At 59.0% G+C, this 27,704-nt stretch overlaps 1 protein-coding gene and 1 pseudogene across 4 annotated transcripts; one reads left to right on the top strand and one right to left on the bottom strand.

Annotated features, from left to right (window-relative positions):
* The first annotated feature begins 2,044 nt into the window (after nt 1-2,044).
* Nucleotides 2,045-21,811, top strand: LTBP3 (latent transforming growth factor beta binding protein 3). Of its 4 annotated transcripts, XM_017893921.1 has the most exons (28): nt 2,045-2,347; nt 5,570-5,899; nt 6,047-6,249; nt 6,429-6,534; nt 6,704-6,796; nt 6,978-7,100; nt 7,556-7,714; nt 7,805-7,990; nt 8,397-8,413; nt 8,487-8,559; nt 8,737-8,835; nt 12,358-12,483; nt 12,589-12,720; nt 12,844-12,972; nt 13,497-13,619; nt 13,857-13,979; nt 16,903-17,025; nt 17,228-17,347; nt 18,933-19,061; nt 19,367-19,534; nt 19,706-19,789; nt 20,023-20,151; nt 20,255-20,392; nt 20,484-20,624; nt 20,743-20,904; nt 20,995-21,075; nt 21,165-21,296; nt 21,411-21,811. In XM_017893921.1, exons 1-28 carry the CDS (start codon nt 2,284-2,286, stop codon nt 21,560-21,562), a joined length of 3,645 nt encoding a protein of 1,214 aa, XP_017749410.1. In that variant the 5' UTR covers nt 2,045-2,283; the 3' UTR covers nt 21,563-21,811. The 4 variants fall into 4 exon arrangements, with proteins under 4 accessions (XP_017749410.1, XP_017749419.1, XP_017749393.1 ...); XM_017893930.1 differs by lacking the exon at nt 20,484-20,624; XM_017893904.1 differs by lacking the exon at nt 6,978-7,100 and having other exon boundaries at nt 2,153-2,347.
* On the bottom strand, nt 21,759-25,472 carry LOC108542272 (N-terminal kinase-like protein; annotated as a pseudogene).
* Between the last annotated feature and the right edge of the window lie 2,232 nt (nt 25,473-27,704).

Raw genomic sequence — 27,704 nt, 5'->3', positions numbered from 1 at the left:
ATTTGGCACATATCCAGTTCCCCTAATACAGCAGCTCCAGGAGGGCAGGACTGGTTCTAGGGTAGGACTGGCTCTATTTGTGGCCAAGAGCTTAGGACGTGGTGGAGTCTCAGTTTGTTGAGTGAATTTTTTACATTTATTTTTTAATTTTGTATTACCAGTAGTTGAACATAGATGTTGAGTGAACAGATCCCCATCTCACAAGCAATGAAACTGAGGCTTAGAGACAGTAAGAATCCAACCCTGGACTGTTTGACTGTGCTGTGCTCCACGGTGAGCCACAGCCAGCTCTAGGCAGGGTCGGGACAGATTCAGATGAGTGTTAGGAAAAAATGAGTATTCAATGCTCAGCCCTGTGCCTGGCAGGTGGTCAGCACCTAGCATTATTCCCCGCCTCAGTGTGGACCAGGGCCCCAAGAAGCAGGGGCTTGCCCCTCACACTCCCTCCTGGATTCCGGCAGCAGGGATCCCTGGGAACCTGTGATTGCCTGTCCCAGCCCTGCACCACCAGACTGGACTTACTAAGGGTCCTCCTGAAGCTACCCACATCAACTTATGCTCACAGTAAAAACTGAGAGTTCCTTGGACAGGTGTGCCTGAAAGTGAGTCCCTGAACCTCCTCCCCCCAATTAGACTGCTGCCCGGGTGCTGTCCGGGAGAGGGTCCGGTGCCGCCCTGACTTGGCAGCGCTCTTCCTGGATGTGCCCTAGCCGTCCCCGCCTCCTGCTGAGTTCTGTGAGTCAGAGACTAAACCCTGGGGTCTCCTGGCAGGCCCTACAGTAAGGCCTGAGGCCCCGGACGTTGCAGCCTTTCCTTCCAGACCAGTGGACAAGCCTGGTCTGGAACTATGCTCCTCTCCAGCCATGGCCAAACTCAAGACCCCCACCCCCAGCCACTGCCAGCCTCTGCCCTGGGGCTCTGCTGTGCGCCTCTCTAGCCCCTGGGCCCTTGAACAGTACCCCCCTCCTCGCGGCTGTTAGCCTGGGAAGGGGGCCAGGCCCTGAGCTCAGACCTTGGCGATTCCAGAGTGTCTGAGGCCCAGAGCCAGCCCCGCCAGCACAGCCAGACGAAGGGAAAGGGGGGAGGTGGCAGGGTGGGCACCAGGAAGCCATTCAGAGGGGGCTGGCAGGGAAGCTGGGTTCTAGCTTTGTTCTTTCTGCTCCTCTTCTGGACCCCACAGACTTCTTCCTGGGACCTCCATGAGCCCTGGCCAAAGGCTGTCCCCACCCTTGAGCCCTTTCCTCAGAGGGGATTGGATCAGCACTAATAAGAAGTGACTTTGGGGCCCTGAGACCCCCACGTTTGCAAGGGAGGCTGGGAAAGAGCTGGAAGGCCTGGGCCCCGGCCCCACCCGGCCTCCATCGTCAGTGTGACCCGGCAGGGCCACCTCTCTCCCTCAGCCACGGTATCTCGCCCTACACAGGCCTCCCTGCCCCGCCCGGAGGAATCCACTGCCGGCCCGACAGTCCCAGGTGAGGGCCCTCTGGAAAGGGCCCAGCGCTGCCGCGGGTTCCGGCGGGGGCGGGCATCTGGGTTGGGGACGGTCCCCGCCCCGCCCCCCCAGCCTCCGCCCGCCTGCACACCCTCGCTTCTCCAGGAGGCAGCGACGACGCTTTAAACAACAAAAAAAAACTGTGTCCCTGGCCCGGGGCCAGCGTCCCAGCCCCCCCTTGCCGCCGCGCAGCTCTCCAGCCAGGGAAAACAACTGCTCACTTCTCCCTGCGCCCTCCCCGCGCGCTCCCTGCCTCCCGGCGGCCGCGGGAGAGGAGCCCGGCCAGGGGGAGGCGCGGAGCGGGCCGGCCGCCCGGCCTTCCTCTCCCTCGCTCCTCCTCTCCGCCTCAACTTGCTCCGGCCTCCTCGCTCCTGCCTGAGTTCGGGGCCTGGGCTAGGCTTCGTCCTGGGGCTAGGAAGTTTCTGCGCTCCCCGCGGTCCAGTCTCCATCTCCGAGCCTCCCGCCGGGCCCCCGCGGTCCCCTCCTGCCCGCTTCCTCCGCTGCCCTCCCTCGCTGTCCCCTACCCTCTCCTGGGGCTCCCGGCCCTCTAACTCCTTCGGGCGCGGGCCCCTCGCCCCGCCCGGGTGCGCCCCCCCTCCCCCGGGTCCTGCGGCCCCGGATGCCCGGGCCCCGACGGGCTGCTGGCGGCCTGGCCCCTGNCCGGCGAGCGGGTCGCAGGCGGGGGCGGGGCGCTGGCCCGCGAGCGCTTCAAGGTGGTCTTTGCGCCGGTGATCTGCAAGCGGACCTGTCTCAAGGGCCAGTGTCGGGACAGTTGTCAGCAGGGCTCCAACATGACGCTCATCGGAGAGAACGGCCACAGCACAGACACGCTCACGGGCTCCGGCTTCCGCGTGGGTGAGGGCCGGGGGCACGACTGGGGGCAGGGGAAGAACAGGCACCAGGCTCGATGGGAGAGCTAGTGGGGTCTTGGCCTTAAGAGACTGGGGGCTGAGGGTATAAAGGGCAGAGATCCGGGGACCTGGGGGCCCAGGGGCCTCAGAGAACTTGGGAGGCTGGAACTCTGGGGCCCAGAGTTGGAGGGCTGCATGGAGGCCTGGACTTTGAAGCTTTGCATTAGGTTTGGGGCCTAAGGGGTGGGGAAATGCAGAGGTCCTGGATGACACTGGCTTCCCAGAAGGTGCTGAGTTCTGAACAGGAGCACACAGGGTTTTTGAGGAATGTGAGCCGGGGACAGGAAGCCTCAGAGAAGGGATAAATATTCCCCCAAGAAGCAGACTTGCTGGAAGAAACAAGAAAAGTCTTTACAAAATGTCTAAAGTAGGGCCTGCCAGAGTAGACACCTGCATTCCTTGGGAGGAGGAGCTAAGGTCAGGGCTGGGGATGGGAGCTGGTTACTGGCAAGGTCTGAGAAGGTAGAGTATTGAGGCCTAAAAGTAGGGTGCAGGCCTGAAGGTAGGGACTAGTTTGGGGTTCTCAGCCTTTCCTTTTCCAATGCCTCCCCATAAGCTCCTGACATCCTGCCTTGGAGGCCCTCAGGGTCCCCCTCATCCTCCCCCAAGCCCCTACAACCTTCCCAGTTCAGTTTGGAGCCCACCCCTTCCCTGGCATCTCTCTTCAACGGGTCAGGCCTGGGGCTCAGTCATCCTCCTGCTAGGCCCTGTGGGCCAGGCTCAGGGAGGTGTCCCAGCAGTAATTACCCTCCTGGCAGGGTAATTAGGCCAGGCCCATGATGGCACCAGCAAAACAGCCCCTCTTACACATTCCTGTATTCACTCACCCACTCACAGAGCTAAAGAACCCCACTCATGTGGCTCACATTTGTCATGACATGGGGTGTGCGTGCGTGTGTCTGTGCATATTGCCCGTGTCTGGGGTCATGCCATGGGCATGGCGTGGCACACTGTGAAGTACCCGTCTTTGTGTTGTCTTGGGTTGTTTCTCTAGTCGCTGTTAGTGTGTGGGAATGTTTTTGTTTTTGTGTTTTTAAGATGGAGTTTTGCTCTTGTTGCCCAGGCTAGAGTGCAATGGTGCAATCTTGGCTCACTGCAACCTCCACCTCCCGGGTTCAAGTGATTCTCCTGCCTCAGCCTCCCAAGTAGCTGGGATTACAGGCATGCGCCACCACGCCTGGCCAATTTTTTGTATTTAGTAGAGATGGAGTTTCACCATGTTGGTCAACCTGGCCTCAAACTCCTGATCCCAAGTGATCTACCTGTCTCGGCCTCCCAAAGTGCTGGGATTACAGGCGTGAGCCACTGCGCCCGGCCAAGTGTATGGGGATGTTTATGTGAACCTGTGTTGGTGTCAGGATGAGTCTCTGTGTATGTGATGAGGACTGTGGGTGTGAGTGTATGTGTGTCCATCTCCCAGGCTCCCTGGCCATCCTGCCCAGGCTGCTGTCTCCATCTGTGCTGCCCACATCCCCCAGGCTCGGTGCCCAGGCCACAGTGGGCGGGTGTCATTGGGAGGTCACTCTCACCGCTATGAGTGACTCACTGGGAGACAGGAAAAAGAGAGTCCTACCTCCCCCAGCCCAGGACACACCCCTCTGCTCTGTGAGGTCTGGCCCCAGGAGGCCAGGCAGGATGGGCTGGGCTGGGATGTGCTTAGCCTGACCCTGAGGGCCATGGATGTGGGCTGTCCCTGTGAGGCCCTTCTGGCATCCAGGAGAGCAGTACCCCCGCCCTCCTGCCCTCCTGCCCTGGGAAGTGAGGGCAGCCATGGGGTGGGCAGGAGAGGGGCTGGGGTTTTGGGATGAGTCAGAGTCCCAAGGCTGGTAGTAGCATGGGTCGAAGGTGAGTATGGGACAGAAACAGACAAAGGTCCCATCCTCTCCCTCCCTCAGTCACTCCTTCATTCATTCCCCCAAATCCCCTGTGGGACCCAGAGCTGAGGCCAGCCTGGCCCTGCCTTCCAGAGTACCCTCTATAAGGAGGCAGACAGACAAGCAGGTGCCAGGCAGTGCTGGCCAGTGGGTGGTAAGGCAGGAGAGGGAGCTCAGGTGGGCGGGATAGGAGGAAAGGCTCCCTCCTGGTGGAGACACTGAGCTGGAAAGGATGAAATCTGCATATGTAGAGTGGGGGACGTGGGGCCTTGTTGTGGAGGGAAGGGCATGAATGAGGCCAGGAGGCAGGAGGCAGGCACATTTGCAAGAGGGAGATGGGTCCTGGGGTGTGCGGTGCACAGGGAAGGAGCAGAGGGGGATGGGCTGAAAAAGTTCTGGGCCATGGAGTGAGCTTCTGCCTGAGGCAAGTTTCTCTGGGACACTGAGACTTGGACCAGCAGGAGAGGCTGGAAGCCAAGGAGGGGTCTGGGTGGCCAGGCCTGAGCCAGGGCAGGAGCAGTGACCCTAGGGAAGAGGGGAGGCAGGTTCATGGGACATTAGAGGCTGTAACTGGGCAGGGGAGAGCAGGAGGGATGGAGCCATGGGGGCTCAGCTGTGGATGCCTGGTGGCCAGGTGAAGAGGAGGTGGGGAGGCAGGATACTGACTTCTGACAGTATGTCCTGGACAGCGGTGCTCAAGAGAGCCCTGGAAAGGTTGGGGGCTGTTTCTGTGTCTTGAGATGTGGACATCTTTGGCAGTGATGAGGTGGGGGCCCCAGGATGGTGAAGAGGGAGAGGGTGGAGAGCAGGCAGAGAGGGCTGAGGCCTGAAGGAGGGAAGGGTTTAGGGGAGAAGGGGAGGAGGTGCCAGGGACAGAGCCAATACCTTTGGAAGGCCCAAGGGGAAAGCCAGATCACCATAATTACTTGCCACCACTTATTAAGTACCCTTTGTGTATCAGGCCCTAGGGTAAGCATTTGTACAGCCCTTACCTCATCTAACCCACACATCTCTACAGATGAGGACGCTGGGGCACAGGGAGGAGACGTGAGTTGCTCAGGATGGCACAGCTGGCACATGGCTTAGCGAGGATTCAAGTCCTTGACTTGAGACTCCAGAACCCAACATGGGTGTAAGGATGTTGGGGAACCTAGAGAGGGCAGTTTCCCTGTGTAGGATGTATCTCAAAACCTGACTTCCCAAGAGGACAGAGCCAGTGGGTGGCAAGGAAGTAGGGAGGAGGGGAAAGAGACAGGATGTGGGTGAGGGCCTGACCCCCCTCTTCTCCCCAGTGGTGTGCCCTCTCCCCTGCATGAACGGCGGCCAGTGCTCCTCGCGAAACCAGTGCCTGTGTCCCCCAGACTTCACTGGGCGCTTCTGCCAGGTGCCCGCAGGAGGAGCCAGCGGGGGTACCGGTGGCTCAGGTCCCGGCCTGAGCAGGGCGGGGGCCCTGTCCACAGGGGCGCTGCCGCCCCTGGCTCCGGAGGGCGACTCTGTGGCCAGCAAGCACGCCATCTACGCCGTCCAGGTGATCGCCGACCCTCCTGGGCCCGGGGAGGGGCCCCCTGCCCAGCACGCAGCCTTCCTGGTGCCCCTAGGCCCGGGACAGATCTCAGCAGAAGGTACCAGGCGACTAGCAAACCCGGGAAGGTCGCCAGTGGGTGGGCACTAAGGGTGGCTGGGGCAGGGCAAGGTCAGCCCTGGAGAGTTCAGCGCGGTGACCCGCGGCGCGGTGCGGACAGCCCTGAGGACACCGCGCCCGCCTCCAGTGCAGGCCCCGCCCCCCGTGGTGAATGTGCGCGTCCATCACCCGCCCGAGGCCTCGGTCCAGGTGCACCGCATTGAGAGCCCGAACGCCGAGGGCGCGGCCCCCTCCCAGCACCTGCTGCCGCACCCCAAGCCCTCGCATCCCCGGCCGCCCACCCAGAAGCCCCTGGGCCGCTGCTTCCAGGACACTCTGCCCAAGCAGCCCGTGAGTGAATTCACAGTCGCGATGGGCCTTTCCTTCTCTCAGGGTTGCTCTGCCCCAACTCACCCGGATAGCAGAAAACTGAGGGGCAGGGGAAGAGGAAAAGAAAGACCCAACCCCAACAGGCGGCGCGGGGGTGGGGTGCTCTGTGACACCACCTCCCCTCCCCCTCCTTCCCCTAGTGTGGCAGCAACCCCCTCCCCGGCCTCACCAAGCAGGAAGACTGCTGCGGTAGCATCGGCACCGCCTGGGGCCAGAGCAAGTGCCACAAGTGCCCCCAGCTGCAGTGTGAGTGCTTGGGCTCAGAGGGGCGTTCCCCATCTGGTGGCCCCTCCCCACCCACCCCACCCATCCCTGCAGTGGGAGTCCCCACATCACCAGATTCCTCTCTACATCTGCTGTGCCCCTCCCCAGTTCCCTTCTCACCCTCCCATGCCAAGCTATCGTCTCTCTGCAGACACAGGAGTGCAGAAGCCAGGGCCTGTACGTGGGGAAGTGGGCGCTGACTGCCCCCAGGGCTACAAGAGGCTCAATAGCACCCACTGCCAGGGTATGGCCAGCTAGGAGATTCTGTGGGCTGGAGGGGTAGACCAACCATTACTGGGGGTGGGGAGGGTCCCAAGGTGGGTGAGAGAGGAGGCGGGGCTGGGGCAAGACCCTGAGTTTCTCGGAGCAGCCTGCTGTCACCCCATGGCCCCAGACCAGAGGGGCCAAACTTCCACTTACCACAGACATCAACGAGTGTGCAATGCCGGGTGTGTGTCGCCATGGTGACTGCCTCAACAACCCTGGCTCTTATCGCTGTGTCTGCCCACCTGGCCATAGTTTAGGCCCCTCCCGTACACAGTGCATTGGTGAGACTGGGGCTCAGATTCCTGGGAGGTCACAAGGCATGGGTGGGAGCAAGGATCAGAGATCACAAGAGATCAGAGTGGGGTTAAGGGTTGACTGCAGGAGGAACAAGGCTCAGAGCCAATAGGATCAGGGGTCAGCGGGGTCTGGGGTCACATGAGATCTGCCATTAGCAGTCACATGGGGTCAGGGATTACACAGAGCCAGGGTCATGCAGATCATAGGCTTGGTGAGTAGGAGTGGTGAAGTCCAGGATAGCTAGAATCGGGAGTCAGTGGGATCAGTGGTCACATAAGTTTCAGGGGTCACATGAGTTCAGGATCATATGGGGTCAGAGACCACATGGGGATCGATCAAGGGTTGTCTGGGCCGGAGAGGCAAGGTCTGCAGCAGCTGGGCAGAGGGACGTGGGCAATGTGCAGGCTCAGAAGCCCATGCCCCCCACTGCCCCCTGCAGCAGACAAACCGGAGGAGAAGAGCCTGTGTTTCCGCCTGGTGAGCCCCGAGCACCAGTGCCAGCATCCACTGACCACCCGCCTCACCCGCCAGCTCTGCTGCTGCAGTGTCGGCAAGGCCTGGGGCGCACGGTGTCAGCGCTGCCCGGCAGATGGCACCGGTGAGTCAGGATTACGCAGGGCTAGGGGTTCATAGGTCCATGCACCTGTCCAGGAAATGCTCACTTTTGTGTCTGCTGTCTTGACTGCAGCTGCGTTCAAGGAGATCTGCCCAGCTGGGAAGGGATACCACATTCTCACCTCCCACCAGACGCTCACCATTCAGGGCGAAAGCGACTTTTCCCTTTTCCTGCACCCTGACGGGCCACCCAAGCCCCAGCAGCTTCCGGAGAGCCCTAGCCAGGCTCCACCACCTGAGGACACAGAGGAGGAGAGAGGTCTAGCCTGACACCTTCTGATCCCTGACCCATGCCAAGTCCCTAGGCTTGACCCCTTGACCCTTGATCCACAGATCTGACCTCACAGTCTAACCCCCAATTCCTTATCCCTCACCCATCCACTGACCTCCCACATGACCCTCTGACCCCGACCCAGAGATTTGACCCTGAGCTATAACCTCCTAAGCCTTCTACAGCCTGACCTGTAACCCAAGGCCCATCAACCTGATTATGTGACTACTATGCAAACACACCCTAACCACAGAATCTAACCCCTGACCCTTGACCTGGAGACATGATTGTTGAATTCCCAGAGAACCTAACTACAAATACTCAGCTGCTGATCTCAGATCTGACTCCCTTCTCCCACCCCAACACTTCATGGCCCCATCTTCTTCCCTTTTAGGGGTGACCATGGACTCAGTGAGTACGAGAACCCAGATGGGAGGGGCGGGCAGGCGAGGGACAGGAGGGCTCATGCTGCTGTCACCCGCAGCCAGTGAGTGAGGAGCGGTCAGTGCAGCAGAGCCACCCAACTGCCACCACGTCTCCTGCCCGGCCCTACCCCGGTGAGCTGGGCTCTGTAGGGATGAGTCCTCAAGGGCTAAATCACTGGGTGGGCGGGGAGTTCACAGTTTAAGTACTCAGGGACAATCAAGCTGGGGTGGGGCGCCAGGCCAAGACTGAAGTGGAAAGGGAGGCTTCAGTCACTGTCGTCTCTGACCAGAGTGCACTGCCGCCCGCAGAGCTGATCTCCCGTCCCTCACCCCCGACCATGCGCTGGTTCCTGCCGGACTTGCCTCCTTCCCGCAGCGCCGTCGAGATCGCTCCCACTCAGGTCACAGGTAAGGCCCGCCCAGCAAAGCCACGCCCTGCATAGGCCACGCCCCCAGTTTGGTTTTCTCTCCTCCCCTCCCGCCCCCAGGCATTCCCTAGCGCTAACAGGCTAGCGTTTATCCAGGGCTGAGCACTGGGGAAGCCTGAGCACCAGAAATCTCACTGCCCTAACCGATCCAGGTAGCATGGTGGTGAGCCCATTCTGACGGAGTTCATTCCTTCAACAAATACTTACGAGTGTTGCAGGTCTTTTAGAATTTGTCTAGCAGGTTTCCCTGTTTTTTTTTTTTTTTTTGTTATTGTTCTTTGTTTGTTATTTTATTTATTTTTTTTTGAGACGAAGCCTCACTCTGTCGCCAGGTGGGACTGCAGTGGCGCAATTTCGGCTCACTGCAACCTCTGCCTCCCGGGTTCAAGCGATTCTCCTGCTTCAGCCTCCCGAGTAGCTGGGATTACAGGCATGCGCCACCACGCCCAGCTAATTTTTTTTTGTATTTTTAGTAAAGACGGGGTTTCACCATGTTGGCCAGGATGGTCTCGATCTCTTGACCTGTGATCCGCCCGCCTCGGCCTCCCAAAATACTGGGATTACAGGCGTGAACCACCGTGCCCAGCCCATAACCATCTTTCAAACTCTGCTCAGAAAGCCTTCTCATTGCCACCCTACTTATTATCACAACCCTCAGAATTCCTTCCTTCTACTCTGATTTATTTTCTCTTTTTCTTTTTTTGAGATGGAGTCTCACTCTGTCGCCCAGGGTGGAGTGCAGTGGCGCGATCTCGGCTCACTGCAAGCTCCGCCTCCCGGGTTCACACCATTCTCCTGCCTCAGCCTCCTGAGTAGCCAGGACTACAGGCGCCCGCCACCTCGCCCGGCTAATTTTTTTTTTTTTTTTGTATTTTTAGTAGAGACAGGGTATCACCATGTTAGCCAGGATGGTCTCAATCTCCTGACCTCGTGATCCACCTGCCTCGGCCTCCCAAAGTGCTGGGATTGCAGGCGTAAGCCACTGCGCCCGACCCTGATTTATTTTTTAATAGCATTTATAAGACATAAGAGATTCTATTTATTGATTGACTTGTTGCCTGTCTGCTCTACAAAGACAGGAAATTTTTGTCTGTTTTTGTTCATGCAGTATCCCCAGCACATCAACAGTGCCTGGCACATAGTAGGTGCTCAAGAACTATTTGGGTTCTTTCTTTTTGTTTGTTTGGTTTGTTTTTTGAGACAGGGTCTCACCTTGTCACCTAGGCTGGAGTCCAGTGGCACGATCATGGCTCACTGCAGCCTTGACCTCCTGGGCTCAAGTGATCCTCCAGCCTTGGTCTCCCAAAGTGCCAGGATTACAGATGTACACCACCATGGCTGGCTCTTTTTTTTTTTTTGCCTGGGAAGTTTTCCCGTGAAAACTGGGAAACCGTGGCAGGGTGCAGTGGGTCATGGCTGTAATCCCAGCACTTTGGGAGGCTGAGGTGGATGGATCACAAGGTCAAGAGATCAAGACCATCCTGACCAATGTGGTGCAACGTCATCTCTACTAAAAATACAAAAAAAAAAAAAAAAAAAAAATTAGCTGGGCATGGTGGTGCACACCTGTAGTCCCAGCTACTCAGGAGAATCACTTGAACCCGGGAGATGGAGGTTGCAGTGAGCCAAGATCGTGCCACTGCACTCCGGCCTGGTGATAGAGTGAGACTCCATCTCAAAAAAAAAAAAAAAGAAAGAAAGAAAGAGGCCAGGCACAGTGGCTAACACCTGTAATCCCAGCACTTTGGGAGGCCGAGGTGGGCAGATCACGAGGTCAGAAGATCGAGACCATCCTGGCTAACACAGTGAAACCCAGTCTCTACTAAAACCACAAAAAATTAGCCAGGCGTGGTGGCCGGCGCCTGTAGTCCCAGCTATTCGGGAGACTGAGACAGGAGAATGGGGTGAACTCCGGAGGCAGAGCTGGCAGTGAGCAGAGATGGCGCTACTGCACTCCAGCCTGGGCGACAGAGCGAGACTCCGTCTCAAACAGAGAGAGAGAATGAGAGAGAGAGAGGGAGAGAAGGAAGGAAGAGGAAAAAGAGAAGGAGGGGAGGGGGCAGGGGGAGGGGAGGGAGGGAGGGAGGGAGGGAGGGAGGGAGGGAGGAAGGAAGGAAGCAAGGAAAAGAAAGAAAGGTTAGAAGTGCCAGAGAAGTGAGGAAGGGAGGGGCATTCAGCTTGGGAAAAGGATATCACAAGGGAAATTAAGTTCAGGCAAAGGTATGGAAGCATGAAACACTGGTGGAGGAGGGAGAACCCACACACAGGCCAGTGTCTCTGAACCAAGGGAAGTCCAGTGCATGGAGCCTTGTCAGGAGGCTTGAGTTTGATGCCAGAGGCTGTGGGTGGTGTCTGCAGGATTTTGAGCATCATAATTGCTAGCTCAGACTGAGCAGTCCCTTTGTGCCAGGTACTGTCTGAAGAGTTTTACGTTCTACATACCATTTAACTTTCTCATACTCTGCGAAGTGAGCATTATTAGCCTCATTTTCCAGATGAAAAAACTGAGCCTCAGAGAGGTTCAGTAACCTACCCCAGGTCACACAACTGAACTGCATTCAAGCCCATGCCTGTGTGGGCTTCAAAACCACAAGGGAACTGCCAATCCAACTGAAACCCTGATCCTCCATGAGCTCCTGGGGTGAGAGCTCAAGTGGGAGATGGCTGTTCTTGGGGGAACTGGGAATGTGGACAAGGCCTCTCAAAGGAGGGGCTGTTAAGGAAGCCTAAGGAGAGGTACTCCAGGCAAAGAGAACCGCCTGCAAAGCCCACTGGCCAGGTGGGTTTGGGGCACAGCAGAGTTCACTGTCATGGCCCAGGCTGCATGGCAGGGGTGAGGGGGAAGGGGTGTGGGGAATGAAACTGGTGAGCAGTGAGGATCCAAAGGAGGGAGATGTTGGAGGCAGGGAGTCCTGGGCTTGGTGACAAAGAGAGTGAGGGAGGGTTCCTGGATCTGAGCGCCTGTGCGCAACTCTGGCACTAGTTAGGATTCCCAAGAAACCAGCTACTGCTAGTCCTGGGAGGGGGGTAATCAACCCTTCTGGAATAGGGGGGTCGGGTCCCTGGGGCAAGGGCTTTTGGAGTCACTGGGCTAGAGGATATTGGTGTGACTGAGGCTATAGAGGTTAAGGTGTTGAGGTGACTGGGGAGAAAGGGGTTTTAGTCCCTTGGGTGGGAGTACTGGGACTGCTGAGGGGCCCTGAGGGGATGTGGTTTGGTTTGAGGTGACCGGGGTCAGGGTCTTGGAGTGAACTAGGAATGGAAGTATTGCGGCCTGGGTGTGGGGTGATAAGGAAGTCAGGGGCCTGGAGTCCTGGTTTGGAGCTTTCTGGGGTCTTGATACTGGGGTTATCTAACATAGAGAAATAGGACATCCTGGAGTTGGAGTATGGGCTTACAGGAACCTGAGGGCATGTGTGACTAGGGTGTTAAGGTCTGCCCTGGGGATTTGACATAAGGTGAGCGCTCCCTGCTCCGTCCCCTGACCTGGCCATGCCCGCAGAGACTGATGAGTGCCGACTGAACCAGAACATCTGTGGCCACGGAGAGTGCGTCCCGGGCCCCCCAGACTACTCCTGCCACTGCAACCCGGGCTACCGGTCACATCCGCAGCATCGCTACTGCGTGGGTGAGGGCGGGGCAGGCAGCGGGCGTGCAGGTGGGTAGCGGAGGGCGGGCGACCCTAGATAGTGACGCTTCCTTTGACTTTTCTCGGCCTACCGGTTCTTCTCAGACGTGAACGAGTGCGAGGCAGAGCCCTGTGGCCCGGGCAGGGGCATCTGCATGAACACCGGCGGTTCCTACAATTGCCACTGCAACCGCGGCTACCGCCTGCATGTGGGCGCCGGGGGGCGCTCGTGCGTGGGTGAGCACCGCCAGGGCGGGGGCGGCCCTGGGTGGGACAGGCTCTCCTCCAGACTGCCGTGTAATCCCCACCCCACGCCCGCCACCTCCAACACCCGCTTCGTGGCCCCTTCCTCCCGCACAGACCTGAACGAATGCGCCAAGCCCCACCTGTGTGGCGACGGCGGCTTCTGCATCAACTTTCCCGGTCACTACAAGTGCAACTGCTATCCCGGCTACCGGCTCAAAGCCTCCCGGCCTCCTGTGTGCGAAGGTGAGGGGACCCCATTCAGATCAAAGAAGGGGCTCCTTAGCTGTCTCCCCACCTGGGGTGGGCCTGGGGAGCCTGCATTCTTTTTTTTTTTTTTGAGACGGAGTCTATCCCTGTCGCCCAGGCTGGAGTGCAGTGGTAAGATCTTGGCTTACTGCAACCTACGCCTCCCGGGTTCAAGCGATTCTCCTGCCTCAGTCTCCCGAGTATCTGGGATTACAGGCATCTGCCACCACGCCTAGCTAATTTTTGTATTTTTAGTAGAGACGGGGTTTCACCATGTTGGCAAGGCTGGTCTCGGAACTCCTGACCTCAGGTGATCCACCCGCCGCGGCCTCCCAAAGTGCTGGGATTTACAGGCGTGAGCCACCGCACCCGGCCTGTATGCTCAGCTCTGGGCCTCTCAGAGGTTGCGGTTCCGGGAGCCTCGTAGATTTGTGTGGGAGGAAGGCCCTGCTGTGGACGCTGGGAGCCGGGCCACCCACGTTGTCCCCAGATGGGTCCTCTTCCTTCTCCCTCCCCTGCAGATATCGACGAGTGCCGGGACCCGAGCTCCTGCCCGGATGGCAAATGCGAGAACAAGCCCGGGAGCTTCAAGTGCATCGCCTGTCAACCCGGCTACCGCAGTCAGGGGGGCGGGGCCTGTCGCGGTGAGGGCGGGGCCTGGATGCTAGTGGGTGGGGCTGTCGGGTGCCTCCCCCAGTCTGGCTCCGCTGGGGGCGGGGCGGGGCTAGCGGTGGTGATTGGCGTCTGGGGGCGGGGCCTTCCGAGAGTAGACGCTGCCCGCTCAACCCCGCGTTCCCGGGAGGAAGAGACCCACATCCCCGAGGGGTGCGCGGTCCGCCTTCCGGTGGGGCAGAGTCCGAGGCTAGGTCTTTCCGCCGCAGATGTGAACGAGTGCGCCGAGGGCAGCCCCTGCTCGCCTGGCTGGTGCGAGAACCTCCCGGGCTCCTTCCGCTGCACCTGTGCCCAGGGCTACGCGCCCGCGCCCGACGGCCGCAGTTGCGTGGGTGAGCGCCAGCACCCCAGCCCCGGGCCCCCGCAGCGCTCCACGCGCTGAAGCCAGGGAGCGGGTCACGCTGTCTGTAAACAGTGGGTGGAAGGTAGCTCATTCATCCCCAGGTGACTCTGCTCATTCATTTTCTCAACGAACCTTGCCAAGAAAGGCACCACTAGGGCCGGGCGCGGTGGCTCAAGCCTGTAATCCCAGCACTTTGGGAGGCCGAGACGGGCGGATCACGAGGTCAGGAGATCGAGACCATCCTGGCTAACCTGGTGAAACCCCGTCTCTACTAAAATACAAAAAACTAGCCGGGCGAGGTGGTGGGCGCCTGTAGTCCCAGCTACTCGGGAGGCTGAGGCAGGAGAATGGCGTGAACCCGGGAGGCGGAGCTTGCAGTGAGCTGAGATCCGGCCACAGCACTCCAGCCCGGGTGACAGAGCGAGACTCCGTCTCAAAAAAAAAGAAAAAAGAAAAAAAAAGAATCACTAGGAATTAGGCAAGAAAGGAGTAGGAGAGAAACAGCATGCCAGGTACAGGGGCTGGCACTGGCAGATCAGAGGTGAGACAGAGGGTGGGGTGTTGGGGAACTGTAAGTAATGACCCGGGTATGGGGGCTGAGGCCGGCTGGGGAGGGGCAGATCCCCATCCCTTGGAGGGCCCCCTAATTCCTGCCTGGGAGGTTGTGCTTCACTCAGGTGTTCACCTGAAGCATTTTAAGTGCAAGAGTGACAAGATTTGTCATTCGTTTTAGAACGTTCCTGGCTGCTGATTGTGAGGGTAGCTGGAGGTCTGTTGGAGAGACTTAGGGCAGAGACAGTGGTGGACAGGATGAGTGGTGGCCTCAGCATGGCCATGAGACGATGGTATTGGAGAAATGTTAGACCTCCTGGGTTTTTTAACTAGATGTCAAGTGAAAGCGAGGGTGGTAACGACCCCTCCCCGTTTCTGGTTTGGGTGAGTGAGGGGGTGGTGCTGCTCACTGGGAATGGGTCCTCAGAAGTGAGCATATTTGGGAGGGAAAATGCTGAGCTCCACAATGGACAAATTGAGTGGCTCATGCCTCTCAGCAGGAGATGCCAGCATACCCACCTGGAATGATGGACCATGGACCAGGGCAGCTATGGAGTCTTGGGTGGGCCTGCTTAGCCAACCCAAGGTGGGTTGGGTAAGCAGATCATCTAGCAGAGCCTTGTGGACACTGACAGTTCAGAGGCAGGCTGGGGAAGGAGTTGGAGGAGATGGTGGGGGAGGGATAGTAGGGGCACCTGAGGGGCACCATCTGGGAAGCTGGGGAGGACATATTTCCAGCGAAGGAGGAGGATGAGCTAAGTGCAGTAGAGAGGTTCTTGTAAAATAAGAACTGGTGAGACAACAAGTCTTAGAACAAGACTTAGGGGTCTGCCCCCTAATCCTACATGGAAATTCTAGTGATGCCTTCCTTGGCAAGAAGGTCCTTGGTGGCCTTGGCAGGGTAGCTTTTGGGATATGATGGGGACAGAGGCCAGGATATGTGGGCAGCAAGTGAGGAAGAACAAGACCTGGGGACTCTTGCTCTTCCTAAGTGGGACTTTGGTATAGGCTGAGGAGGTGATGCCAGGAAAGTGGACCAGGAGACAAGGGCATCAGGGTCAGGAGAGGAGGGAGGAGAGCCAGTGGGCAGCTGGCTGTGGACAGGGGAAGGACATCTCTTGCTGTAACAGGAGCAGGAGGGGAATGGATGTAGATAACGATGTTCCATGGGTTAAGGGTGATTACCCTTAATTCTCTCAATACACAGTGAAGGGCCTGGGTTGAGTAGGGGACTCAGGAGAACAGTGGCTATTTGGAAATGCCCCAGGGCACGGGGCTGCCTAGGGGCTTTGTGGAAGTCAAAGCTGGAGAGGAGTCAGAGAGGGAGGTGCCACCCACACGAGGCTCTGCTGGACTGAGGCTGAAGTGTGTGGCTCTGGCCCAGTATGCTCAGCTTGGTGGCTGCTCCAATCCCACCCTACACCCAGGATCCACAGGCCACAGCTCTGACCACAGACTGGGCATTGCCAGACCAGTGAGGAGGAAGGAGAGGTGTTTATGGATCAGGGACGGGAGTCCTAGGCATGATGAGCCCTGGGCTCCGGCTGGGAACTGTCAGAGTCTGAGGGTGTTAGGCAAGCTCAGAGGACTGAGAGGGAGGCCACCAGGCCCTGTGAGAGGGAAGGTGGAAGTGAGGACTTGAGAACCGTGGAAAGCAGGCAGCCTCTGAGGGCCCCAGGGTGGAGCAGATCTGAGTGACGAAATCCCCTTGGGATCCTGAGAGTGAGGGGAAGGTCATGGAAGCCGAGAGATCCAGGAATGTGAGGTCAGAGGCTGAACTGGTTGTCCACACGGATGTTTGAAACTCCCAGGATGGAGAGGAAAACAGAGCAGGAGGAGCGAGGAAGGTGGATGCTGACAGCCACAGGAGGGCTGAGGCTGCAGGAGGCCAGCGGCACCTCAGAGGCAGAGCCGTGGCTTGGAGGGGTCTGGGGTGTGGGCAACAACCGGCTCCACCAAAGAGGCCTCAGGAAAGTGTGTCCTAGGGGAGGGTCAAGTTCCTTTACCTCATGAGCAGGAGAAAGTGGAAAGGACAGGGATAGGGAGTTTATCCACCTGGGAAAAAGGGAGCCATGGCAGGTGAGGGAAGGATGGGAGCAGCAGTGAAAGCGGCTAGGGCAGGGAGAAAGGCTGGGGGAGGCTGGGGAGGCTCTTTAGCATCAGACCTGGCCTAGGGACCCTGGCAGCACCGGCCTGGTCACCAGGGTACCATGTGCCACCCAGAAGCAGGGTGAGACCTGTGCTTCGGAGTGCTGCTGGCCTCAGCTCTGGTGCTCCAGGCCATGTGTAGAAGTGAGAAAAGAGTAGTAGAAACCCAAGACCTCCCAGCTTGGTCCTCTGATACCCCCTGTGCCCTGCAGATGTGGACGAGTGTGAGGCTGGGGACGTGTGTGACAATGGCATCTGCACCAACACGCCAGGATCTTTCCAGTGTCAGTGCCTCTCTGGCTACCATCTGTCCAGGGACCGGAGCCACTGCGAGGGTGAGGGATCTTAGAGCTCGGGTGCTGACCTGTGCCTCCCTACCCCAGGACCCCCACCCCCCAGGGTCCAGTCCTAATCCAGATCTCAGCTGGGGCATGGAGGCGTGGGACTGACCCAGGGCTCTGGGGGAAATCTCTGGCTGCCTCAGGTCAGGGGTGGTGATCAGTCCCTGAGAGTCTCCACCCCTTCCATCCCCTACAGACATTGATGAGTGTGACTTCCCTGCAGCCTGCATTGGGGGTGACTGCATCAATACCAATGGCTCCTACAGATGTCTTTGCCCCCAGGGGCATCGGCTGGTGGGTGGCAGGAAATGCCAAGGTATGGGGGACTGAGAGTTCCTGAGGGATGTGACAGGGAGCAGTAATTCCCTAAATACACTGTGGCCTGTCTCTATTCCTTCCTCCCTCCCCTCCCTCCCCTCCTCACTTCCTTCCTAATTGAGATAAAATTCAGGATCTATCATTTTAACTTTTGTAAAAGTGTACAGTTCAGCGACATGTAGTACTTTGACAGTGTTGTGCACCCCCACCTCGATCCAGTTCCAGAACATTTCTTTTCCCCAAGAGGAAACCTGGTCCTCAGGAAGCACCTCCCTCCTTCCTTCCTTCCTTCCTTCCTTCCTTCCTTCTTTTCTTCCTTCCTTCCTTCCATCCATCCATCTTTCCATCCATCCTTCCACTCACCCACCCATCCATCTGCTCAGCCTTCCAGTCTTTCACCTAGAATAACAATGATCACAGTAAACATGACAGTTAGTGCTGTTGTTGTGCTTACTATGTGCCAGGCACTCTGTTAAGCTCTTTACAGATATTAATGTATTGGTCTTCCCCATCAACTCACCCATACATGCATTCATCCAACAAAAGTTTAGGCTGAGTGCAGTGGCTCAGGCTGGGGGTAGTGGCTCACGCCTGTAATCCCAGCACTTTGGGAGGCTGAGGCGGGCGGATCATGAGGTTAGGAGTTCGAGACCAGCCTGGCCAATATGGTGAAACCCTGTCTCTACTAAAAATACAGAAATTAGCCGGGCGTGATGGCGCGCACCTGTAGTCCCAGCTACTCGGGAGGCTGAGGCAGAAGAATCGCTTGAACACAGGAGGTGGAGGTTGCAGTGAGCCGAGATTGTGCCACTGCACTCCAGCCTGAGCAACAGAGTGAGATTCCATCTCAAAAAAAAAAAAAAAAAAAAAAGTTTATTGAGCACCTACTATTTTCCAGGTTCTGTGCTTTGTACTAGGTAATCAGCAATCACCCAGGGCTCCCAGCTAGGGGAGGCCGACATGTAAACTGATTCTGACAGTTCAGGGTCCTGGGTGTCAAGAAAGGTATGGACTAATGATTAATTGCAATGGGGAGGTGAATGCTGGACTGGACTGAACTGGACCAAAACGTAAGTAGGAGTTCCCTAGGCACGGGAAAGGCAAGGCATGGGAAAGGCAAGGCATGAGAAGTCATTCCAGGACCAAAGAGCAGTAATTGCAAAGCACAGAGATCTGGAAGGAGCTAGTTACGTTTACAGAGGAGGGGAGGGTGCCCTGAGCACAGAGTTGGGGAGTGGAGGGTGGTCTAGAGTAAGGCGTGATGAGACCTAAAGGTATCCGAAGCTCAATTCGAAAGGCCTCAAATGCCAAACTGAGTTTAGTGGCATTTGAGGCCTTTCCATTTGGGCTTCCGATACCTTTAGGTCTTGTAAGGTTAGTGGGAGCCACTGAAGGTGTTATGAAGGACAGCGGTGAATGTCCACATGCACATTCAGACACATGCACAGGCTCAGCAGACTTCCTGCTGTACATACTTTGAAACCAAAGTGGAAATTCAGGTTTTGAACTTGCATGAGGCCCTTGAGGTGCAGCCCCAGGGAAAGAGGGGCTGGGTTTCCATCTGCGCTACTCTTGCCCCCTAGACATAGATGAGTGCACCCAGGACCCAGGCCTGTGCCTTCCCCACGGGGCCTGCAAGAACCTTCAGGGCTCCTATGTGTGTGTCTGCGATGAGGGCTTCACTCCCACCCAGGACCAGCACGGTTGTGAGGGTGAGTATCCTCCTAGCGCCTCCCTTGGACTGGACAACTCCCCTGAGCTGCAGCTGGGGTTCAGAGATGTGTCCTGGCCTCATCCTCCTGAATTTGGGGAACCAGAAGAAATCCCTTTTGGCTGAGGGAGTCTGGTGGGGCCAGACCATGAAGGGCCCAGAACACCACGTTGAGAACAGAGCCAGCTCTCAGGAGGAGACTGAGGGGAGCCAGGGAAGGTGGGGGGAAAGAGCTGTGGTGGGTGGGCAGGGTGGACAGGGCCAAGGGGATCTGTGCACGACCCTGAGCTGCCCTCCACCCCTCAGAGGTGGAGCAGCCCCACCACAAGAAGGAGTGCTACCTGAACTTCGATGACACAGTGTTCTGCGACAGTGTATTGGCCACCAACGTCACCCAGCAGGAGTGCTGCTGCTCGCTGGGGGCCGGCTGGGGCGACCACTGCGAAATCTACCCCTGCCCGGTCTACAGCTCAGGTCAGGAGCGGGGCAGGCCCCTTCCCAGATCTTCAGTTTCTTCGTCTGGAAGCCAAATGTGGGAAATGGCGCCCCCTGGCAGTTGGGAAATAGGCGGCGGGCTGCAGCCCTAAACCCACGCGCGCGCTCAGTCCTGCCCCTTCCCTCCCCACGGCCGCTCTGCCTCCGCAGCTGAGTTCCACAGCCTCTGCCCAGACGGAAAGGGCTACACCCAGGACAACAACATCGTCAACTACGGCATCCCAGCCCACCGTGGTAAGCGCCCCGCCGCTCCGCCCGCCCCGCGCCCGCTCACCCCGGGCTGGGATTGCCGGGATCCCGCCGGGGCTCGCTGGGTCAGCTGCCCGCGCCGGGTAAGCCCCACCTTCCTCTCCTCACCGGCCCCGCCCCTCTGGTAGGCCCCACTCCCACCCCCGCGGGGTGAGCCCAGCCTACGCCTCCCGGCCGCGGCTGCGGGACCGGAGCGGCCACTGTTTGTCACCCCTCAGACATCGACGAGTGCATGTTGTTCGGGGCGGAGATTTGCAAGGAGGGCAAGTGCGTGAACACACAGCCTGGCTACGAGTGCTACTGCAAGCAGGGCTTCTACTACGACGGGAACCTGCTGGAATGCGTGGGTGAGCTCAGCCCCCTGGCGGCCGTGGGGAAGCGGCAGGGAGACACGCGCCAACCCGCCCATCCCGGGCCTGCCCCTACCACCCACGCTTTTCCTCCCTGCAGACGTGGACGAGTGCCTGGACGAGTCCAACTGCCGGAACGGAGTGTGTGAGAACACGCGCGGCGGCTACCGCTGTGCCTGCACGCCTCCGGCCGAGTACAGTCCCGCGCAGCGCCAGTGCCTGAGCCCGGAAGAGATGGGTGAGGCCCGGGCTGGGGAGTGGGGTACATGGGAGGGGCGGGGCCCGGGCCGAGCTGTGACGGCTCCCACCCACCCCCTCGCTGTTCGTAGACGTGGACGAGTGTCAGGACCCGGCAGCCTGCCGCCCTGGCCGCTGCGTCAACCTGCCGGGCTCCTACCGCTGCGAGTGTCGCCCGCCCTGGGTGCCCGGGCCCTCCGGCCGCGATTGCCAGCTCCCCGAGAGCCCGGCCGGTGAGGGCGAGGGTCGGCCAGGGCCCTGTCCGTCATGTGGCTCCCGCGCTGGTGGGGTGGGGCGGAGGCGGGCGGTCCCTGCCTTGGGCCCCTCCCTGATGCCAGGTGCTGTCCACAGAGCGCGCCCCGGAGCGGCGCGACGTGTGCTGGAGTCAGCGCGGAGAGGATGGCATGTGCGCGGGCCCCCAGGCCGGGCCTGCCCTTACCTTCGACGACTGCTGCTGCCGCCAGGGCCGCGGCTGGGGCGCCCAGTGCCGCCCGTGCCCGCCGCGCGGAGCGGGTAAGGCAGTCAGGGAGGAGTTGGCCAGGAGTGAGGATGGGGGCCAGGGCCTGGGGACCCAGCGTCACTGACCAGCTCTGCTCCTCCCAGGGTCCCAGTGCCCGACATCGCAGAGCGAGAGCAATTCCTTCTGGGACACGAGCCCCCTGCTGCTGGGGAAGCCCCCGAGAGGTGAGTGCTGCCGGGACGGGCCGTGGCGGGGTTGGTAGCCTTTGGCGGGGGGGTCAGTGTTGAAGGCCGTATTGTCCTGGGCCACGCAGATGAGGACAGTTCAGAGGAGGATTCGGACGAGTGTCGCTGCGTGAGTGGCCGCTGTGTGCCGCGGCCAGGCGGCGCTGTGTGCGAGTGTCCCGGCGGCTTCCAGCTCGACGCCTCCCGCGCCCGCTGCGTGGGTGAGCAGGGCTTTGGGTTGGGGCAAGGGAGGGGCCGGTGGTGAGGAGCCGCCTGGAGGCTCAGCGGAGCCGCCTGGAGGCTCAGCGAAGCCGCACCTGTCGCCCCACCTGCAGACATCGACGAGTGCCGAGAGCTGAACCAGCGTGGTCTGCTGTGCAAGAGCGAGCGCTGCGTGAACACCAGCGGCTCCTTCCGCTGCGTCTGCAAAGCCGGCTTCGCGCGCAGCCGCCCGCACGGGGCCTGCGTTCCCCAGCGCCGCCGCTGACACCGCCCTCGGCCCAGTCCTCGGTGATCACTGAGGGGTTTCTGCGAGCTCGGCCTCACTTCTGCCCTGACTTGGGGCTCAGAACCAGGGACCTTGGGGCCCGCAGACCCTCCCTGCGCCTTGAGACCCGTGGCGCCCCTACCGGCCCCACCCGGTTGGCGGGCGATTGTAAGGTCCCCGGCGGATGCTGTTTGCCTTACTCCCAGAGGGTGTTTCCTAGAAACTGATAAATCAGATCGTGCCTCTTTACCCTTGGCTTTCGAAGCAAATTGATGTTCACATCTGACGTGGGCGTGGGCTGCACAGCGCGGCGCCAGACCCCAGCCACCTCCCAGGACTGGGCCCCGGCACAGGTGGTGTGAAATAGAATTTATTGTGGCTCTGATTATGTACACGTGAGATGGCTGGCGGGCCGGCCGGTTCACGATGTTTGTAACAATAAATACACTGGTGGCGGGCTCTCCGCCGGCTGGGAGCGCCACGCCACGGTTCAAGTCCAGCTTCCGGGCTCCCCCAGCTTCATGGGGCCCTTGGCCGCCTTTCCTCTCCAGCGCGTTTGGCTTCCATCTCACCGCCGCCGCTCCTCGCGCTTCTTCCGGGCCAGCTCAGCCTTGGCCTGTCCTGGGTTAGGAAGGGGAGCCCCCGGGTCTCAGCTCTCCAGCCAGTGCTGCCTGGGGCCCTGTAGGGACGAGCTGGTCAGGGAACCCTAGCTCGCCCGCCCAGGGGAAGCACTCTACGACTCTCTGTCTCCAGGCTTCCCAGTTGTCCCTCACCCACAGGAGTTCCCTCCTCGGGCTGGTAAAGAAAAGTGTGGGCTGCAGTGGGGCCCACTTCGGGCCGAGGCCCACCATCTTAACCCTCTCACCAGACCCATGCTGGGTACCTGAGTGGCTGGGACGTGCAGACAGGGTAACGAAGGGGTCACCCTTGTGCTGGAGCTCTGGGCCACCCCAGTTATACTCGCTGACGCCAGCCGCACCCTCGAGAGGTGGCTCTCCTGGGAGCTTTGCTCCTGCCAGCCCTGTTCCCAGGACCTCAGACTTCCCAGCTGCTCCAGTCGGACTGCTGGGGATTTGGGAGGATTTTGTGGTCCGGAGTTCTGACCTGTAGAATAGCGGGAAGGGGAAGTAGCCCCATGGGGCCCCAGGGAGGAAAGGCCCAATACACACATCGCCACACACACCCGCCTGACCCAGTCTCACCTGACTAGCACGGCCTCACTTTGGCGCCCCAGTGCTCCAGTCCGTCCTGCTGGGCCCAGCACGGACTCGGGCCTCGACTGCTGCAAGTGGTGGAAGGGACCCACTGACTCCGCCACCTCCATGCTACAGGGCAAGTGAGCCGGCCCCAGCACCGTCCGACGAGCCACGGGCCCCGCCACTATCTTTTGCCTTCCTCCTCATTTGCTCCTCAGGCTCTGTTTCCCATATATTAAATGGACGCTGACCCTGGCCTGCCTTCAACCCTCTTTGAGGCTGGGGAATGAGATCTAGATGCCTCTTCCAACAGCCTTGGGGGCCAGAAAATGCTGCTCTCAGTCAGATGGGGAAATTGGGCCCCCAGCTCTGCCCCATTCTGAGGGCAGCCCCAGTCCTCCCTCAGCCCATCCTGAACCCATCCCCCAAGCAGAACTGGTCTGGTTCTAGACCTAGGAGTGGCCTCTCCTTGCTGACCCCCAGGGCTGGGTGGGCACTGGAGGAGGGGGAAGAGGGATGGTGTGGGTGAGAGTAAGGAAGTCCAGGGAATGCCCCAGGCACCATCTGCCCAGCCTGCTCCCTGGGGCCACGGGTTGAGTGGGTCCTGCTGCTGGCTCTGGTCTACAATGGCCACTCCACGAAGCCTATGCGCCAGGGATGCTATGCAGATGAGGACAGGCCAACTCCAGCCAGGCCCCACAGAAGCTCCCTGAATGGCAGCCTGTGAATTTGAGCTGGGGTCCCCTGGGGAGGCTCCCTCAGCCCCACACACCTCCAGGCTGCCCCAGTCTTCGTCGTCCCATCTGTCAGCAGCGCTGCTGTCCTCTGCTGTGTCCTTGTCCTCTTCCTGCGTCTCCCAGTGGCCTGAGGTTGTAGGGGTGGCAGGAACAGGGGTGGGAGCCGGGGCAGGAACTCCTGGGGAGCAGAGGCTCACTGAGCTTTCAGGGGAGTCTTGGGACAGGGCAGAGGCTGCTAGGGGAAGGGGGCTACTGGGGAGAATGGGTGCTAAGGAAGCCCACAGGGTGACTAGAGCCTACCCCAGCCCCTATAGTCCCCTCACCATCCCCGGGGGAGTCAGACAGTAACAGTTCCTGGGTGCCTGCAGCTCCCAGCCCTCTCAGCCACTGATGCAGCCAGGCCAGGACGCTCACCTTCAGGTGTGGGTCTTTGGGGAATGTTGGTCTCTGTGGGGGCAGTGGTGGGGTGCACACGCATCAGCTTGGAGGTGAGCGAGGAGACCCCGGTCACGGCCCAGCCTGCCCAGCTGGCTGCGGCTCCTCCCATGCCAGGGCTGGAGGCTGCATGGACATCCTTCTCTGGGCAGTGGCATGAGAGAGAGGTGGGTATGGGCACGTCAGGCACCCATGGGTGACAGGACAGCAGGAATTGACAGTGCCCTGTAGCCGCCCCTCCCTTCTCCAGGCCTGAGTTCTCCCATCTGTGAAGGGGGAGCTGAGTCAAGTCTGCTCACCAAGGGCCTTTTCAGAAAACTCCAGGGCGGGTGGGACACAAAACAGTCACAGGTCAAGGGGACATTGGCAGGGAAGAAGGAAACACGGAGGTGTAGTGCCACCACCCCACTTCCTCCAGCTGGGTCGGGTCCCTTCCGACACAGACCCAGTTTGGACAGGGGGAGCTCCGGGAATGGCCTCGAAGGGCCTGTGGGGTAACCAAGGGCAGACTGGGGCTCTGGGGTTCCCCAAAAACCTACCAGGCCAGCTGACCTGACATCCCCTACAGCCCAGCCCCAAGGGGCCAGCCCCAGCTGTGCCTCAACCTGGTCCCGCACAGATTTCTCAGGATCTACGTGAGACCGCCAGAGCACAGGGCAGGGATCTTGTGGGCACAGTCGTTCATTGAGTAGAGATTGTGGAGGGTGGCACGCAAAAGCCAGACACCCGGCAACCCGGGACGGCTGGCAAAACGGGTCCTTAGTGGCTCGGCTGAAAAGGCGGAGGTCAAAGGACCACTGTGTCTGTCTATGATGGGCAGGAAAGGGGGCTTCCTGGAGTAAAGGGGTCAGTGTTGGGCCCAAGGACCCACCCACAGCCTTACTTCCAGGAACGGGCCACACGTGGGCCCCCAGAATCTGAAATGATGAATGAATCACTAAATGAGGAGAGGTTTACCTTAAAACTCTGACCCTGGGCTTCCTTCCTAAAACACTGGGCTCCGACACTGCCCCAGGCAGGACCACAACAGCAGCTGTCCCCAGGGCTCCGGACCACAGGCTCCTTCCTCCCCTGGCCCAGCTGACGTGTTTCATTCTGTTAACTGTCTGGGCACAGCAAGCATCTGGAATTACAAAGCCTGGCTGAGAGGATGCACACCAGGCCGTTGAGGGCCAAGCAGGCCGGATTCAGATCCCAGTCCACCCCTCCTTGGCGTGTGACTCGGCCATTCACTCACCTCTTGGGGACCCAGATATGGGACCAACAGGCGTTCAGGGCCTGGGTCTTCTTGGGAGATGAAGGGCCCCCACACACCAGGACTCCCTGGCCCTGGAGGGAGGCCATGGTTCCTGTGAACCAGAGACCAGGCTCCGCAGTTGTGCAGGTACACTTACGCTGGCACTGAGGTGGGAGCCGATTTGCCAGGCAGACTTTGGTGTTGCAGCGGATGGACCCTTTACATCCTTGGCCTGTAAAGCCGTGCAAAGTGCTCATCAGCTCCACATTGAGGTTTGGCTTGTTTCGCTTCGGGGCGAAGTGCATGGACTTGTGGGGCGAAATGAGGCATGGAACTGTGCTGTGGCAAGCAAAGGCCTTGTGCAGGAACAGCCTCCTGGCAAGGCCCTCATCCCAGAGACATCCATCAAAAGCCTGCAAGGCCACTCCCAGGCCTGGGCCTGGCCCTTGGCCCTGGCAGCATGTTGAGGGAAAGGGACCCATTTCTGTCCCCCTTTACGGCAAAACCTCAAAGTCTGTCTTGCACTCCTGTCTCCTATTTCCTCTGCTCGCTCTTCCTGATGGCACTCCAACCTAGATCCATACAAACCAGCCCTTGCACTCTGCCCAGACTGGCTAGGGTGGGGTCACTTGCGGCTTCTCCATGGTACTAAATTTCCTTTTTTTTTTTTTTTTTTTTGTAGACGGGATTCTCGCTCTGTCGCCGGGCTAGATGCAGTGGGGCCAGGATCTCAGCTCACTCCAAGCTCCGGCCTCCGGGGTTTTACGGCCTTTCTCCTGCCCTCAGCCTTCAGGCCTGCCGATGCTGGGACTACAGGCGCCCAGCCACCTCGCCCGGCTGTTTTTTTGTATTTTTGTAGAGATTGGGTATTCCAACGTGTTAGCCAGATGGTACTTCGATTCTCCTGACTCCGTGATCCGCCTGCCTCGGCTCCCAAAGGCTGGGAATTACCAGCTTGACACCGCTCCCGGCCCATGTACTAATTTCAATGGCCAGTTCTCCATCCTCACAAACTGACCCTCAGCAGTCTGACGCCCCCTGAGTTTTTCCCTCCCTGAAAACTCTGGTCTCTGTCTTCCAGGACACCAGGGCCCCTCCTGTTCTCCTGACCTGGCTGGCTGCTCCTTTGGCTGAGATTGTAACGTTCTACCCACGTCAGAGCCAACTTGAGGTCTTTTTTATATTTAACGCTTTCTTGCCTGGGATCTTCAGCATTTCATGGCTTTAAATTGCCTTCTTGTGACGCTGGGACAAACCCCAGGCAACATACCGCCTCGCCCAGGACTTCCTAAATTGCACCACATGCATTACTAGGGCCAACTGGACACTTCCATCCAAAGCTGGCCTAACAGAAACAGAGCAAAGAATGGGGCCCCAACGCTGCTTGCGTATCTTCTCGTAAAATAGCAAACTCCTTAACCTTCCAGTTGTCCAGGCCACAGCCTCAGAGGCCACCCTCATTCTCCATATCCTTTTTTGTTTTTGAGGGATGGAGTCTCACTTTCTGTCACCCAGGGGCTGGAGTGCGTGGTGTGATCTATTCCACTGCAACTTCCGCCTCCATGGGTTCCAGCACATTCTCCTGCCTCAGTCCTCTGAAGTGGGCTTGGGATTACGGCGCCCACCACCAATGCCCGCTAAAATTTTTTGTATTTTTATTTTGTATATTTTTAGACAGAGTCTTTTGCTTCTTTGGCCCAGGGCTAGATGTGGGTGGCCGATCTCGGCTCACTGCAAGCTTCGTTCCCGGGTTCACACCATTTCCTTGCCTCGTCCTCCTGAGTAGCTGGGACTTACAGGGCGTGCATCAACAAATGCGGCTTTTGATTTTTTTTAGGAGATGGGTTTGGCGCATTGATGACCGGGGCTGGTCTCAAACACTTCCTGGGACTCAGCGATCTCCCACCCGCCTCCCAAATGCTGGATCCAGGCATTTTGAAGTCCACTGCGGGCCCAGCCCTGAGGCTTTGTTTTAAAACTACAAACTTTCTCCACGCTTTCCAACAATACAATAATTTTCTTTTCTGTCTTTTTGAAACGGAGTTTCGGCTTCTTGTGGCCCAGGCGGAGTGGCAATGGCAGAGCTCGGCTCACTGCAACCTCTGCCTCCCAGGGTTCAATTAAGTCTCCTGCCTCAGCTTCCGAAGTAAGCTGGGGATCACAGGCAATGTGCCAACCATGCCAAGTTGTTTTGTTTTTAGTAGGGAGACCAGGGTTTCGCCATGGTTGGTTTTCGAGGCTGTCTTGAACTCCTGCGACCTCCACGGTGATCCGGCTCGCCCTCAGCCTCCCAAAGTGCAGGATTACCAGGATATAAGGCCACGCTGCCCGGCCAACAATACACGTTTCTAATTCTGCTTATTGTTCTGGCAAGGGCCACTCTCGTGCCCTGGAAAGGAAGCTCCAATGGAGCAGAGGGGCTGGGCACCTCATGCCATGCTGCTCCAGCATGGGGCTTGGGGCCAGGAACAGGGCAGGTGCTCATTTGTCTGCTGAATGAGGAACCCCGCCCCCACCAGCTGCTGAGGCTTGGGCAC

Source organism: Rhinopithecus bieti, unplaced genomic scaffold, assembly GCF_001698545.2.
Source record: "Rhinopithecus bieti isolate Rb0 unplaced genomic scaffold, ASM169854v2 scaffold_1017, whole genome shotgun sequence".
NCBI classification, from domain to species: Eukaryota; Metazoa; Chordata; class Mammalia; order Primates; family Cercopithecidae; genus Rhinopithecus; species Rhinopithecus bieti.
The sequence above is the reverse complement of the archived record's forward strand: the minus strand, read 5'-3'. Positions and strand labels throughout refer to the sequence as shown.